At 27.1% G+C, this 15973-nt stretch overlaps 1 protein-coding gene across 2 annotated transcripts in view; it reads right to left on the minus strand.

Annotated features, from left to right (window-relative positions):
- Window positions 1-14878, minus strand: part of LOC107454745 (uncharacterized) — a 29865-nt gene extending 14987 nt beyond the window's left edge. The window contains exons 1-5 of one of the 2 annotated variants that reach the window (XM_087167613.1): window positions 14735-14878; window positions 11509-11637; window positions 10788-10991; window positions 8863-9076; window positions 1174-1408 (exon numbers count right to left, since the gene is read on the minus strand). In XM_087167613.1, coding sequence (XP_087023739.1) covers window positions 1174-1408; window positions 8863-9076; window positions 10788-10991; window positions 11509-11622 — 767 coding nt within the window. In that variant the 5' untranslated portion in view covers window positions 11623-11637; window positions 14735-14878. Of the gene's footprint in view, window positions 1-1173; window positions 1409-8862; window positions 9077-10787; window positions 10992-11508; window positions 11651-14734 lie in introns of both variants that reach the window. The other variant, XM_087167614.1, reaches the window with a different exon arrangement.
- Window positions 14879-15973: the final 1095 nt, after the last annotated feature.

A 15973-nucleotide genomic window follows, 5' to 3' on the forward strand; every position in this document is an offset into this window, starting at 1 on the left:
ATAAGAACTAAATGAGGATAAAATTTTTCTATCGTTTCATCAACTTGATTCCATAGTTGTAAATTGATTTTTTTTTCAAGCTGCAACAAATATGTGAACAAATATTATACTCTGTTGCAAATTAATAAAAAGCCATTATCACTAAGGAGAAAGCCTGTTTGCATCTAAGTGCATGCCAAATGGATGCCAAGCTCCCAGCGTGAACGTATATTAACATCGCTAACTCTTGAAACGATGTTGCACTTTCTTTTTGCTTGCTTTCTTAAATCGTGTGAAATGAGGAAAACAAAACTTATTGAATTAAAGCTATTGTTTTGTTTCCCGACAAATTAGAAAATTGCATCATGTTTAAATTTTATTGATAATATTTTTATAAAAATGAATCAGAAAGAAGCATTTGAACGAGAAGCAGGGAACAAATTCTTAGATGGAGTAGACATTACGAAAACTGTCATTAAATAACGCGACTTATTGCAAATTCAAACCGAAAATTGTAAACGATAACGAACAAATAAGAGTTATTAACATTAATAATCAACTAACAATAATAATCAACTATCAAGTTATAAGAAATAACAAAAATTATATCAAAAATTCGTAATAAATATGCATGTTTCTGTTCTCATTAAAAAAAAAACTGATGAAAGAATAATAAATATTGTTTCTCGCAGACGTTTTTTTTACGGCTAAAAAAATAATTCTTTATCTCGCATTTGATTTGCTGAAAGCATGTCAGCAAAAGATGAGTGATTTTTAGTAGTCCAATCAAATCCAATATTCTTGCAACGCAATGTAGTTGTTTCTTTTACAAGAACACATGTTCTCCTTATATATCAAAATATGTCACTCAAAGTAAGACTACGAAACTATTACTTTTAAAAAAAATAATAATAATTCTCTGATTTATATTGTAAGAGATAGCATGAATTAAATTTCTGTCAGACGTGTTTAACTTAAAATCTTTTATATTGTTTTGAAAGCAGGTTTGTATAGTTTGATAGCGAAAGAAAACGGAACTATATGTAGTCGGGGATGATTCTTTAAATCCTATACCGCAATGATCTTTTCTTAACTTACAACGGATTATAAGCAACTACACAAAATGTCTCTAAACATAATCAGTTGTGACTGAAAACAAACTTGATACTGAATGATAACAGCATAAACTAATACCTGTTTTTAAGTTTTTCCGGTAAGGTAGCATCTAAAACGTTCAGTGGCCACAGTTCCATCTTAATAGGAATGCCTTTTCCGCCATTAAAACTTTTCAGGTCCTCCGGGAATTGACTGAGCACAAGTTTTAACGTGTCCATGTCGTTGGGAGCTTTATTCAGAGGTATGGAGCTAAATATTTTGATTTGCGTTGATTGCACTGTTTTTGATAAGTCTTTCATGTATTCTGCTTCAGCTATTGGATGAAGAAATAATTGAAGGGATTCAAGTGAGTGAAGGAGGTATAAAGAAGAAAGATTTGACGAAATTATCTTTAAAACTATTCACACTCTAGATTACTAAATTGTAATAAAATGTTTTGGAACTTTTTTTTCATTCATTTTCCAATCATTGGGAGCTTTATTCAGAGGTATGGAGCTAAATATTTTGATTTGCGTTGATTGCACCGTTTTTGATAAGTCTTTCATGTATTCTGCTTCAGCTATTGGGTAAAGAAATAATTGAAGGGATTCAAGTGAGTGAAGGAGGTATAAAGAAGAAAGATTTGAAGAAATTATCTTTAAAACTATTCACACTCTAGCTTACTACATTGTAATAAAATGTTTTGGAACTTTTTTTTCATTCATTTTCTAATCGTTGGGAGCTTTATTCTGAGGTATGGAGCTAAATATTTTGATTTGCGTTGATTGCACCGTTTTTGCTAAGTCTTTCATGTATTCTGCTTCAGCTATTGGGTAAAGAAATAATTGAAGGGATTCAAGTGAGTGAAGGAAGTATAAAGAAGAAAGATTTGAAGAAATTATCTTTAAAACTATTCACACTCCAAATTACTACATTGTAATAAAATGTTTTGGATTTTTTTTTCATTCCTTCTTGTCTTTATTTGTAATTATAATAATATTAATTAAATGAAAGAAAAAAAAAAGAGCATTTCATTATATCAAAAGAAACAGGAGTGAGTGTTGTAGCTTGAAATGCTTTTCATATCTTAGTTTTTAGCTTCGACAATTATATTCAGATTCTCTATCGAAAGACAAGCTTTCATGCATAAAAGTTTTCTTTTTTATAAATTAAACAAATTTGAAATAATAAAATGAAGATTTTGTGGGGGTGTCTCTCTCTTAAATCTCTCGAAACATTTATGCTGTTATCCTAAAATTTGGACAGTGAGTCAAAGGGACAATTTAAGCCGCCGAGCCTAAAAATGATTCAAAAATTTAAATTAAATAGTCAGGGAGAGATATTTCAAATATGGAATTTTCTCATTAGTTCAGAACTAGCCATTGATAAAAATTAAACTTGTCGACTATTCTGTTTTTTTTTCTTCTAATATTTTAAAAATAACATTGATGATGTTTTTTAGATAATTGCTCTCATTAAAAAAGTTTTCTCTCCGCCCTTTAATAATTAGTTGTTTTTCATTCGTTATGTCATAAACTCAATGATTAACCTGAAAGTAATGTACTCAATGATCAATGTCAACATTGGCGGACTACGCATTGCATAGTAGCATTGGCGGACTACGTCAAAAAATTAGTGTTTCTAATTTTAAAAGCTATCTGAAACCTATCTGAAACCATGCGTTTATTTTGTTTATAGTTGGGCTAATTAGTTTAGAACTAGCCATTGATAAAAATTAAACTTGCCGACTATTCTGTTTTTTTCTTCCAATATTTAAAAAATAACATTGATAATGTTTTCCAGATAATTACTCTCATTAAAAAAGAAATTTATTCTCCGTTCTTTAATAATTAATTGTTTTTATTCGTTATGACATAAACTCAATGATTAACGTGAAAGTAATGTACTCAATGATCAATGTCAACATACTAGCATTGGTGGACTACGTCAAAAAATTAGTGTTCCTGAAGCTATTTATTATGTGTTTATTTTGTTTATAGTTGGGCTTTAGAAAGGTGTTTCTGCAAAACTAATTGAAATTGGAAAACGAACAGCATTTAAAATAAAAAAAGTTATGTACTGAAAAGCAAAATTAAAGAAGGAATAGTACTATTTCGCTTCGTTGAAACGAAAAGAATCATTATTGATGCCAATGATTCTCGATTAAATTTCGTGAAAGTTACTGATATTATGGTAACTGGTGCAGTTTTGAACGGTACCAAATATACTAATACAGGTTTTAAAAGTATTATATTAGTGAATTTGATGTCTATCAAAATTGTGCAGTTTTAACATAGATACTGTGAAAAGAAGTTTCTACTGCCCATTGAAAGGGGAAAATAGCTAAGGAAATTGCTTGAGTTTGGTAAATTTTAACTATCGTGAGTTGTCCTCGGGCAACAGCATCATGCCAAATGATACTGAATTTAGTTACGATTAAATTTCGTGAAAGTTACTGATATTATGGTAACTGGTGCAGTTTTGAACGGTACCAAATATACTAATACAGGTTTTAAAAGTATTATATTAGTGAATTTGATGTCTATCAAAATTGTGCAGTTTTAACATAGATACTGTGAAAAGAAGTTTCTACTGCCCATTGAAAGGGGAAAATAGCTAAGGAAATTGCTTGAGTTTGGTAAATTTTAACTATCGTGAGTTGTCCTCGGGCAACAGCATCATGCCAAATGATACTGAATTTAGTTACGATTAAATTTCGTGAAAGTTACTGATATTATGGTAACTGGTGCAGTTTTGAACGGTACCAAATATACTAATACAGGTTTTAAAAGTATTATATTAGTGAATTTGATGTCTATCAAAATTGTGCAGTTTTAACATAGATACTGTGAAAAGAAGTTTCTACTGCCCATTGAAAGGGGAAAATAGCTAAGGAAATTGCTTGAGTTTGGTAAATTTTAACTATCGTGAGTTGTCCTCGGGCAACAGCATCATGCCAAATGATACTGAATTTAGTTAATCTTCATTTAGAGGGGATGAGCTACTAAAACATGTTTTGTTTAATCTAATACCACTGGAAACCACTGGGAAGAACAAAATATAATAATAAATAAAAAATATCGGAACAATGTTTGCTCTGTTTACTGTGTTAGTATATATCTTTTGTTAGTATACGTCTTTTGTTAGTATACTTCTTTGTTCAGTACTGATTTATGTATTTTTTTCATTTCGTACGAAGAACAGGTATTCAGCTAGTTCAAAACGAAAATTTGTCAATCTCATAAACTAATAATTACACATTGCCACAAGATAGAACTCCTTGCTGTTACTTTGGACACGCATTATTGTTATCATTGTCTGAAAAAAAGTAATATTTCTTAAGGCACTAAATTATGATAACATTCATTGCATATTTGTTCAATAAAGAATAGAAGTTTTCAATCTAAAAGTAATATGGTAAAGCAGTCAATGTAGGACCACGATAAATGGATCAAACCTAACAAGTTGATCACTTCACTAAGCTGACTACTATTGTCAAGAATCAAATTTATTCCATATAATTAAAAAAAAGAAAACTTTCGTAACCTCACTAATTGTCTATCTTGTTCGTTGACTACTGAAAGAATTTAAATTTGTCTAGGATTGTTATTGAATACTATTCTAAACCCTTTTAAAATTGACCGAAAGAGTTTCTTTTGAAGAGTTTTTATATAATTGTATAAGGCTTTAGAATTTTCTCTAATTTGCAAAAAAACATTAAAAGCTGACTTCAATTTTAGTGAGTTGATCATATGGGAAAACTATTAAAGGTTTTTGGAAAAAATTGGTTTTCAGATACATGTAATAAGATGAATTTTAAAATGATGAAATGAACATTATGCTAAGTTTTTTTAAATTGATTATATGTTTTCGCGTACCAATATTATAAGAAATTATTTGGAATATATGCTTGAAATGCACCTCAAACAAAATAGACATATTTTCTTTTAAACAAATTAGTTTTATGTTAAATTTATATATATAGACATATACAAATATATGTAACAAATTGTGTTCAATTTGGTAACTAATATCATTTTCTTCCACGGTAATTTATAAATAATACAATTTATTATTAATAATTCATTAATAATAATTATTTATTTTTAATAATTTATTTATAATAATTATTTATTATTAATAATTTAATTGTAATAGTTATTTGATTATACAATTTTGGTGTCAAATTAAAAAAGTGATTAAATATATCTTTATTTTGATTGGTAACATGTAAGATATACATATATTTAGCTTATACATATATTTAGCTTAAACGCATATTTACTCTTATACATATATTTAGCTATCAGATTTTCGATTTTTTTAGATGTGTGAAGCTTCAAAAGCTATTTTAAGTAAGTATTTTTATCTCTCCAACTTTAAAAAATTAATATTCTTGAGACACCCACATTTTTCTGAGATATAATTCATTTTCTGAAGTCGTTAATAAATAAAAAAAATAGTAATGCTGTCATTAGGTTCTTAGAAATTAACTATGTCCCAAGGTAGAATACTACACTCTTCCCTTCAGTAGTAAAATAGTAAACGATCTCTAAATTCAATGCTTTGTAACTGCAAAATTGAAGATCATGGAAGAAATGAAAATAACAGAACGAGAAAAAATTTGCAGATAAGAGAATGGAAAAAAAAATTACAATATCATTATGTGTCAGCATCTAAAAACAGAGTCAATCTATAACTTATTATATTCAGGCTACTTAAAAATTAGCCTTAATGAGGCTTATTTTTTATTACATATGAATGAGGATTACTTAATGAGGATTACTACGTAATGAGGATTACTTAATTCTAACCTCTTGAGCTTCAAACAGGTCTGAAAACGAGATTTTTTTCTTCATAAAAAACTGTATAAGAAAAAATAAACTCATAAGAGAAAATTAACTTTTTTATTCAAATATTTGTTTTCTTAAAACCAATTGAGAGTATTAAAATAAATTCAATTATAATTATACACTTTTTTTAATAATGAAGATAAAAATTGATGATCATTTTTTTAATATACTATAAAATAGTGTGATACGTACGTTTTTACAATAAAACATTGGGCCCTGCCCCTTCGCACTATGTATATCTCATCAACCCCTAAGATTGATGAGGAGTTATTTTTTTTTTTTTTTTGGTTTCATTTTATCGTGAGAAACAGATTGTTACATCAAAATTCAAGCGTATTCAATTAAAAGATAGCAAAATATTCTATTTTATTATGGCAGATTTAGTTTTTGAACTTCAGTTCCCAGTTCTTTTTGGGATAAAATTTTAAACTAAATATCTTGCAACTTCATCTACAAAGTTTTTAAAATTATTCGTTATCTTATGATTACTATAAGAACTCATTAAATGTTTTCGCCAAGAAGTTTATTTAGTTATAGCGTGAAAAGTTAATTTCTAATAATGTCTTATAGGTTTGTTTTCGTTTTATTAATTGATGTTGACTGAACACAACTTTGCACAAAGCTTGTAATCAAATTAAATATAATTTTTTTACAGTTTAATAATTATAAAATGTGTAATAAGTTTCGATACAGATTTAACTATTTTTATTATAATAAGTTCATCATAATCATAATATGTTTATCATAGGTAATAAAAATAAATATAATTTATTTACTGTTTAACAATTGTTAAATGTATAGTTGAAGCAATAAAGAAAACAGTGGAAATAAAATAAAAATATGACCACCGAAGCCAACGTCTTCAGGGGGTACTGGCCTCGGAAACCATAAAACAAAACCTATTCTATTGAGAGAGAGGACAAATACCAAAATTAACTCTCTCAGTACCCCGAAGGTTTTGTAGAAGTCCAAGAAAAAATACATGAAATACATAAAACCAAATCAGAAAAGAAATTTCAACAAAATCGTGAGAAAATAAAAACTCACATTAAACCGGTCAAACAGTGATTTCACAAACAAACTAAATGCAAAGGAAACTCTAAAACAAAAGAAAACAAAAGAAAACAAAAATTCTGCTGCTTTTAAGCGTGTTTCTTTCAAAGATAGTTTTGTCAATTTAGAATTTAATATTTTGTATTCTTTTACTATTGCAAAATGTATAGTAAGTTTCGATATCGTTTCGATAAGTTTCGATTAACTATGCTCATCATAATACGGTAATATAAGTAATAAAAGTAAATATAATTTTTTTACTGTTTAATAGTTATGAAACAGGTAATAAGTTCGAAACCAATTCAAATTTTAATTTTTTTTAATAATAAGCTGTAATAAGGTAGCATTATGCGAATTACTGCATAATGAGTAGAATCTCTGTATCTAACTTAGTTATGTTAGCTATCTAATTAAGACTTTTCCACCATGAAATTTTGAATAAAATTTCAGTATTGATTTACCTTGAGACAAAAACAAACACTTAAATAAAAGAAATTGACTTAAAAGAAATTATTATAGCCTTTAGTTTTTAATCAGATTAAAGCTAATGAAAATTAGTTTCAGGGAATGTGTCTAACTTCTTATTACTTGCATTACGAGAACTACTTAATTCCAACTGTTTTTGCTTTAACATATGAATGATAACGTTAATGGTTCATATATAACAAATAAATAACTATATTGATTGCAATAGAAAAAAAATTGCTTGGCTGCATTTAGAGAATGACGAATGATCATCCTAACATTACAAGATTATTGCCCCCTTGAAATTGTTTAAATTAGAAGCCTTAAAGAGAAAAATAATTCATAAATAAAAAAGAACTTCTTAGGAATTATAGATATTTTTTTACGCACAATTCCTAAAGAGTATCACAATAATTTCTAAGGAATACAGAATTATGTCTGCCGATAAAGCTTTTTTACGGGCTATTATATAAAGTCCTTATTAGACGTATTTTGTTTATTGCTCTTAGTCATGAACATTGAAAAAATTTGATGAATCTTATTTATGGAAATTTCAACTTAACATTTTAAGAGCTATTCCAGGAAGCGAAAAAGAAAATTATTGTTGAAGAAGATACAATTCAGATATAATGAGTTCTATTTAGAAGAATATGACCGATACAATTTAAGAGTAAAAGAAAGTTATTGCTCAAGAAGACGATACAATTCCCATCGGATGAGTCCTATTTAGGAAAACGTGCGGTAAATATTTTGAGAACTATTCTAAGAAGAGTTAAAAAAATAATTTTTGGAGAAGATAGAATTCAAAAATTTATGAATGCTTTAGGGACCTAGACGCTGTAAAATTTATCAAATTCAATGGCTGTTTATGTTTTTTGAAATATTAATTTAAGCCCTTGCAAAAAGGCTCATTTTGGTAAGGTTCCAGAGACTAGGAAGAGGAAGATGACTAAAATCATGATGGAAAGACGCAGTTGAGAAAGATTTTGGAATATTAAGGCTTCAAAACTGTAGGATCATTATCACCTAGAGGGTTGCTAGGAAATTTCTTTAAAGCAAAGTTTTAGCCTACCCTTGGCTGCCATGCAACTGATAATGATGATGAGCAAATCATATGTTTTTTCACTCCTAAATATGAAATAACTATAGTAAAGTGCAAAGGTTTTTTTCACCATTATTTATGCTATTATATAAGTTTTAAGAAAATTTCTAGAAGAGATCGAACGCTAAATATTTGATTCTTCTATTTTTTTTTGCATGCCTGTTCACAGGATTAAGAGATATGTGTAAAAAGTTGTAAAAAGTTTGCACGTTCGCATTGTTAAAATTTTCATATGTTTTTCTATAGTTATTTAACCTTTCTGTTCTGTAAATAATAAAATAGATCTCATTCAATATGGAAGTAGTGCATAGATACCTTCAACGCCAAGGTCGAAAACTTCAATTTTGCCTCCAACTTCAAGTGAGGCTGCAATTCTTTGCTTATCTCGAGTGCTGTTGCACTCCATTCGAATGGCTGCTATTAATTCTCCTCCATATGTGATGCTACGTACAAAATGTGTTCCCAAGGCATCACCCAGTTGTCTCCAAGTCTCTATTGGCTTTGCATCGGCTGGAATTTGTTCTGTAACCTGTAATGAGACAATCAAGCTATTTATAATCGAATATTAACAGAGTTAAGTTATTTGTAACAGAATAATAACAGAGTTAAGTTATTTATAGCAGAATATAAACTCAAATAAAGAAAAGCCAAGGCTTGAACAAAATTGCGCGTTACTATTTGTTCAGGGTTACTCAGACCTCTTTTAAACTTCAGACATCGTGCAACAGAATAATTAAAGAGCATTAGCTTTAGAGAAATAAAATGTTGCAAAATTAGGATCTTCAGTTGAACTCTTTGCTTACACGTATGTCTAAAACGTGTATGTTAAAAACAAGAAAATAAAACATGATGATCTAAGTTACCATCAGCAATATAGGGTTACTTAAACCAGCAAAGAGAACTTAATATCCGACTTATATCAGTTGGTAATGAAAAAACAAAAGCATAAACGAATGTAATTGTGTTGTTCATAATATTTATTAGCCAAAAAATACATAAAAAGAAGGACGACGACATAAAAAGTATTCTTTTACATTTTATATTTCAGAAGTTTTAACTATTAAGTAATAGTTATAACCAAACACGTCATGATATTTATTTCTCTAATCTATGTAAATGCAATATTTCATCTAACGATCAACACTGTTAACTGTTTCAAACATTAAAAGTCATAAAAAAAACGAAGATCTGCTTTTAAAAAAAGAATAAGCCTGTTTTCAGTCATGTATTACGAAGATAAAAAATATTATAGATTTAAAAAAGTAATCCTATAATTTGAACACTATTAAAGCGTATAGATATTAAAAAGATTATATGAAGCAATTATTAAATTCAGAATGTAATGTCTCATTTTGAGAAATAATATTTGCAAGAACTATTTCTAAAAACTACATGTTTTGTGATGCAAATTTGTAAAAATAGTTTCTGGATTGCCTTTGAGGTTTAAAAGATTTTGATACACCAGAAAGAAACCAGACTCACATTTCAATTGTAGAAAAAGTTAAAGATTGCATCCAAAGCGTGAGTCATTAACTTACTCCACAACTACTGATGTTCAAATGTGTTGTCTTTGATGTGCAATTTTGTAAAATTTGTTTTTGAAGTGTACATTGTGGACGAAAATGTTTATACACGCTAAAGAAAAAAAAAAAAACGAAAAACAAAGAGAAAGCTTACGAATTCAATCGCCATTTCTGAAGAAAAATAAAATAGAAAATGTGCAACACTATTTTAAAGAATGAAACTTTTTGAATTTATTTTTAAATAATTTAATAGTATAGGTTTTGCAAATAATTTGCGAAATAAGCCATTAAAGAGCTGTTTCGACGTTTAACTATTAGCTACTCTGTTAAAGAAAACTTGAGATTCACTGCTGTTTCTGTTAAGAAATTAAAATTCGAATCCACAGCGTATGACTTTAAAACATCGATTTCGAAAACTCAATGGCTTGTTGGTGCAATTTCACAATCTTATTGTTACATTTTTCCTTGAGATATTTTTACTAAAATAAAATTTTCCTCTCATCATCTTGCAAATAAGATTGTTGCATGATCTCAACTGTAATCGAAATTATGTATTCCTACATGCTAAATTGGTAACTTTCCCCCATATTCAACTTGTCCAGAGTTTTGGTATTCAAACGTTTCTCCATATTGAAGGAAAAGGAAGTAGGGTTAAAAAAAAATTGAAAAACAAATAGGCAGTCTCTGATCGTAAGTTTATTGATACACAATGCTTACTTGTTGATAAGAAGCCTTTATTGCAACTTCAACTGTATTTTCTCGGTTGTAGACATCTGACAAGTAGGCACCAGACGCACCAGCCTTGAAAACACCAGCTTTGACATTAAGTGAAAAGGAACCTTCAACATCTAAGAGGTTTCTAGATTCTACAGCATTGTCTACTATTTTATATTTTGTTTCTGTTAAAGGACTTTGTATAATCTGTTACAAAATGTAAAAACAAATAAATAAATAAACACATCTATTTTTTAAAGTAAATGGACGAACGAAAATTATCTAAATAACTTTGATACAGAATAACTTTTAAAACAAAATACAGTAGACCTGACTCCAGTTTTATAAAGGTAGAAATAAACTAAATTAAATATTTTTGTTATTTAAATAATATTACTGTTTGTTAATTCAATATTAATCATTTTTTTAATAAATTATTTAATTTTAAAATTCAGCTTTCCCGAGTTTTGAATACAGCTTGACTCGAGTTTTATTAAGGTAGAAATAAACTAAATTAAATATTTTTGTTACTTTAATAATATTACTGATTTTTTTATAACATTTTTTTATAAAAGATTTTTTTATAAAATTTTTTTATAAAAGATTTAATTTTAAAATACAGCAAAAATACAAATTGCTAATATAAATATAAAAAGCTCATAATTTTATTTTATTTCTAAATTAAAATAAAAACAAAACGTGTAAGAGAAAATACTTTTCTTACTTCGGGATTTAAAATAACATTTTTTGAAAAAATATCAACTCCAACTTCCATTGTATCGAGATTGATAGTCCTTCCTAAAAGAAGAGGTAGAATATATGGCAGCATTTGCGCCATATTGGCTCTCTGAATCTATAACAGAAAACTACTTTATTTTCATTATTTATTTTCAAAATTATTTTTGATAGAAAAAGAATATTAATAATATTTTCTAATTTCGACAGTAATATCTACTTGCAGAAAATTGATTAAATAGAGGCCTGTCGGTTTGCCATCAAACACAGTTAGAAATTTTGGCCAAGTATTGAGCAATAATTCAGTGAAACCTGTTAATTTATCCACTCTTATAAGTTGACCACCTGTATAAGTTTTTCTCAAGTAACAAGAATCAAATTTATTGCATACAATGAAAGAGAGTCAAAATTTTTTGTTAACTTGATTACTTATCTATCTTGCATGCCGACTGCTAAAGTAGGTAAAATTTGGCAAAAGTTTTTACAACATATACAAATTGTCTGAACCCCCCCTCTATGTTATTATGTTATCTATTAATTTGTTATTATCATTGAAGATGAAATGATATTAATAAACTGAGCTAAAACCATTCGTGAGTGGAACATGACATGGTCTTAGAATCAAATATGTTTGTAAGTTTAACAAATTGAGTTTTAAAATGATGAAATGAAAATAATTTTTTTCTGATTGCATATATTTTCTCATATATTGTCATTTTAAGATATTATTCATAATATATAACTGGCATGCGTTACTAACAATGAAATATGATTTTTTGGATAAATAGAAATTTGCAACCAATTATAGTTTATTCCGTAGTTATTCCAATTTATCACCTAGGATAATATTAAATGAAATTTTAAAGTCATGTTTAAAAGAAAATTTCCTTTATCCTTACTTTGATGAGTAGCATATAATGTAATATAAATAAAAATGTGAGAATTTGAATACAAGCAAAACGAAATCTAAAGATAAACATGCTAGTAAAAACAGCGCTTCGCTTTGTTACTACACCGCGGGCCAACATGATGGAGTCTCTCTGTTGTCGGCGGTAATACCAAAAATCGACAGTGCCCCGAACATAGGCCGCAGGCAACGGGACGCACTTGCACCCCCTTGGCTTTCTCTTTAAACAATTAAAGAGATACAGAAAAACAATTTTGTTATAAATTTTTTTTATTAAAAATATTTTCATTCAAAAACAAATAATTAAGTAATTATTGATGATTTTTTAATCAAACAAGAATTGTAATCGTCTAGTTTGCTGTCCAAATCTGTTTATAACTTTTTCAATGAATTCTAAGTCATCTTTGATTCTTTTCTTATGCACACTGAGCATGCACAAACTTGGCAAATATCTAAGCTATAGTTTTAAATTTCCTTTAATAAAATATAAATAATATTATATTTTCTATTAGTTATTTAGTTTAACAAAGGTGTATAACACACACTGACTTCTCACAGCTGTAAAATTTCATCAACACAATAAATACCAATTTTAAGCGTGCACAAGCACATTAGTATACGAAACTACTGTTTGAGTTTCAAAGTTAGTAGCTATGCCAGAGCCATCAATACAGTTTCTCGTGGCAAAATTTGCAAGTACAAGAAATTCATACTTTTTTTTTAAAATATCTTGTTAACAATGAATAAATGCATGTTGAAAAAATTACCAGATGAAAGTATATATGTAATAACAAAACAAAATGTAATAACAGAATATTAAATTTTTTTTGGAGGGGGGGTAGTTTGTTAGAGGGTTGCACTCCCTTTTATATTATTCTGCCGGCGCCCTTGGACCCGAGGCCTCATAATGGAAAATAAAATAAGACAATAATGCAATACCTCAAACATTCAAAGATCGAAATTCTATTCTCATTATATTAACAATAACAATATAAATAAAAATGAAATATATACCATTACATTCTCACATTTTTAGTTATATTTCTTTATTAAGACAATTATGGTTTTAGCTGCCTTTTCGTGCTTATCGATTTTGACTTATTATTTTTAAATTTAATCTTGTTCTTAATTTTTGCTTAATTCCATTTTCATACGGTGATTGGATAGCATATAATATATATTAATAACACGAACAATCTAATATAAGAGGTGAAGAAAAATCTGTGACATATCCTTCTCTTTAAGTTGACCACCTATCTAAGTTGACCAATAAAGCAATAAGTAGTAGTGGTAAACTTACACAGGTTTCACGACTTAGAACAAATTTGCTTCAATCTTACTATGGATTTTAAGTTGAACCCCATTTTTGTACTGCTTAAACTTGTTTACAAGATAATATGGTTCAATTTGTAGTAAAAGTGGTTTAATGTAACACCTTATTAAGAGGATAAGAAGCTTACAACGTATACTGGTTCAAGGTATGAGTCAACGTTGAGCCAATATTTTTGTCACAGTATAATATTACCGGATAAAGAGCCTGTTAAGCATATAAACATTTCTATCTTTTAACTAATAAGACAGGTGATAAAATCGGTGATTAATAATAATAACAATCGCATTAACAGGTGATTAATAATAATAACAATCGCAATAATTATAATGAAAATAATAATAACAATCGTAATAATTATAATGAAAATAATAATAACAATCGTAATAATTATAATAAAAATAATAATAGCAATCGTAATAATTATAATGATAATAACAATCGTTATAATTATAATAATAATAACAATCGTAATAATTACAATAATAATAACAATTGTAATAATTATAATAATAACAATTGTAATAATTATAATAATAACAATTGTAATAATTATAATAATAACAATTGTAATAATTATAATAATAACAATTGTACTAATTATAATAATAACAATTGTACTAATTATAATAATAATAACAAATATTGTTATTATTATTTATAGAAAAGTAAAACATTAAATGTTTATCAATATATTTACATAGTAGTAATTTTGTATTCTTTCTTCAATAAAAAGTTTAAAAAAAAATCATTTGATCATGATTCCCGCATTAAGAAATGCTGTTTATTGAGATTAATGCCTTAAATTTAAAATATTAAAAAAATATTAAATTAAATAAAGTATGTTGTTATAGATAATACATTTATTATGCTAAGAAATTCGGATAAGTAATTTGATAAGAAATAATGGTAATAATGATATGATAATAATGAGTAACAATGATTTTGATATTTGCATAGCATAATTATGATATTTACCTTCTCGTGGTTTGGATCGAATTTTTTTATCCTTCTTAATGTAGTTGAAAGTTGAACTGTTGTAATCGATCTGATAAAACTAATGCTAGCTTCTTTTAAGTGTAACCACTCGCATATGTCAATTTCTCACATTTTAGGAAAGGAAAAGATACATACATGTCTACATATCTTTCTGAAAAAGGAAATGTAATGTAAAATAAATTCTCAACTTTTATTAGACTTTTTTAAATAAAAGTAATAGTTATTTTTAAAATGGCGATTTAGAAAAAATTAAAGATGAATGATCTGTTCATCTTCACACATTATTATTTTAGGTTTGTTAAGTTACTCAAAAGAGTATTTTTTTTTGTTTTAAGTAAAGCAAAATCAATTTTTAATAGAATAGTTATCCGTTTCAAACAATATATATTACGATGTAATGCTATTTTAAACTGCACTGCTTTGAGGAAAATAATGTATTTAAATATAGAATAAAATTATATAGAATGAAATAATATAGAATAAAATAATATAGAATAAAATACTATAGAATAAAATAATACAGAATAAAATAATATAGAATAAAATACTATAGAATAAAATAATATAGAATAAAATAATATAGAATAAATATATAGACAAATAATATACTTTATAAGTCAAAAATCAATTTTTAATCCAACTAGAAAGCTTCGCCTTCCGCTTTCACAATTAACCAACCCCGGTGGTAGTTTCTCATTTATCATTTTTTTATAAAGTTGATATTTCCAAAAAAAGCAAATGTTATTTATTAATAAAATAAATAATTATTATTGTTATCTTATGTTATCTTAATTTGCTAATATGTTAATCGTAAAGAAATGAACGATTATCTGCATTTAAAAAATAATCAACGATACTTTAACAAACATAAGTATTTATGACACAATAAGAAAAAATAAAATTAAAGTAATTTTCCCCGTTAACAATGTTATAATGATAACCTTATACCATTAGATTAATTTAAATAAGAAGCGTCTTTTATCTCTTTAGAACTCTTGAATTACGTTTTTTTATATTTCTTAAAAATTCAATAAAAATGTGGAGAATTTATATCTGGCAACATTTAATCTATTTCTCTCTCTTATTTTTTTTTGTTATTGAAAATAGCACAAACGTAAGCTAATAAAATCAAAATCTTGTGAGACATTAATAAATTTTACTTCAACAATGGATAGATAGTCATTGTCTAAAGCAAAATAAGTGAGAAAAAAATTCGCA

Source organism: Parasteatoda tepidariorum, chromosome 7, assembly GCF_982258835.1.
Source record: "Parasteatoda tepidariorum strain Cologne lab strain chromosome 7, Ptep-v5.0, whole genome shotgun sequence".
NCBI classification, from domain to species: domain Eukaryota; kingdom Metazoa; phylum Arthropoda; class Arachnida; order Araneae; family Theridiidae; genus Parasteatoda; species Parasteatoda tepidariorum.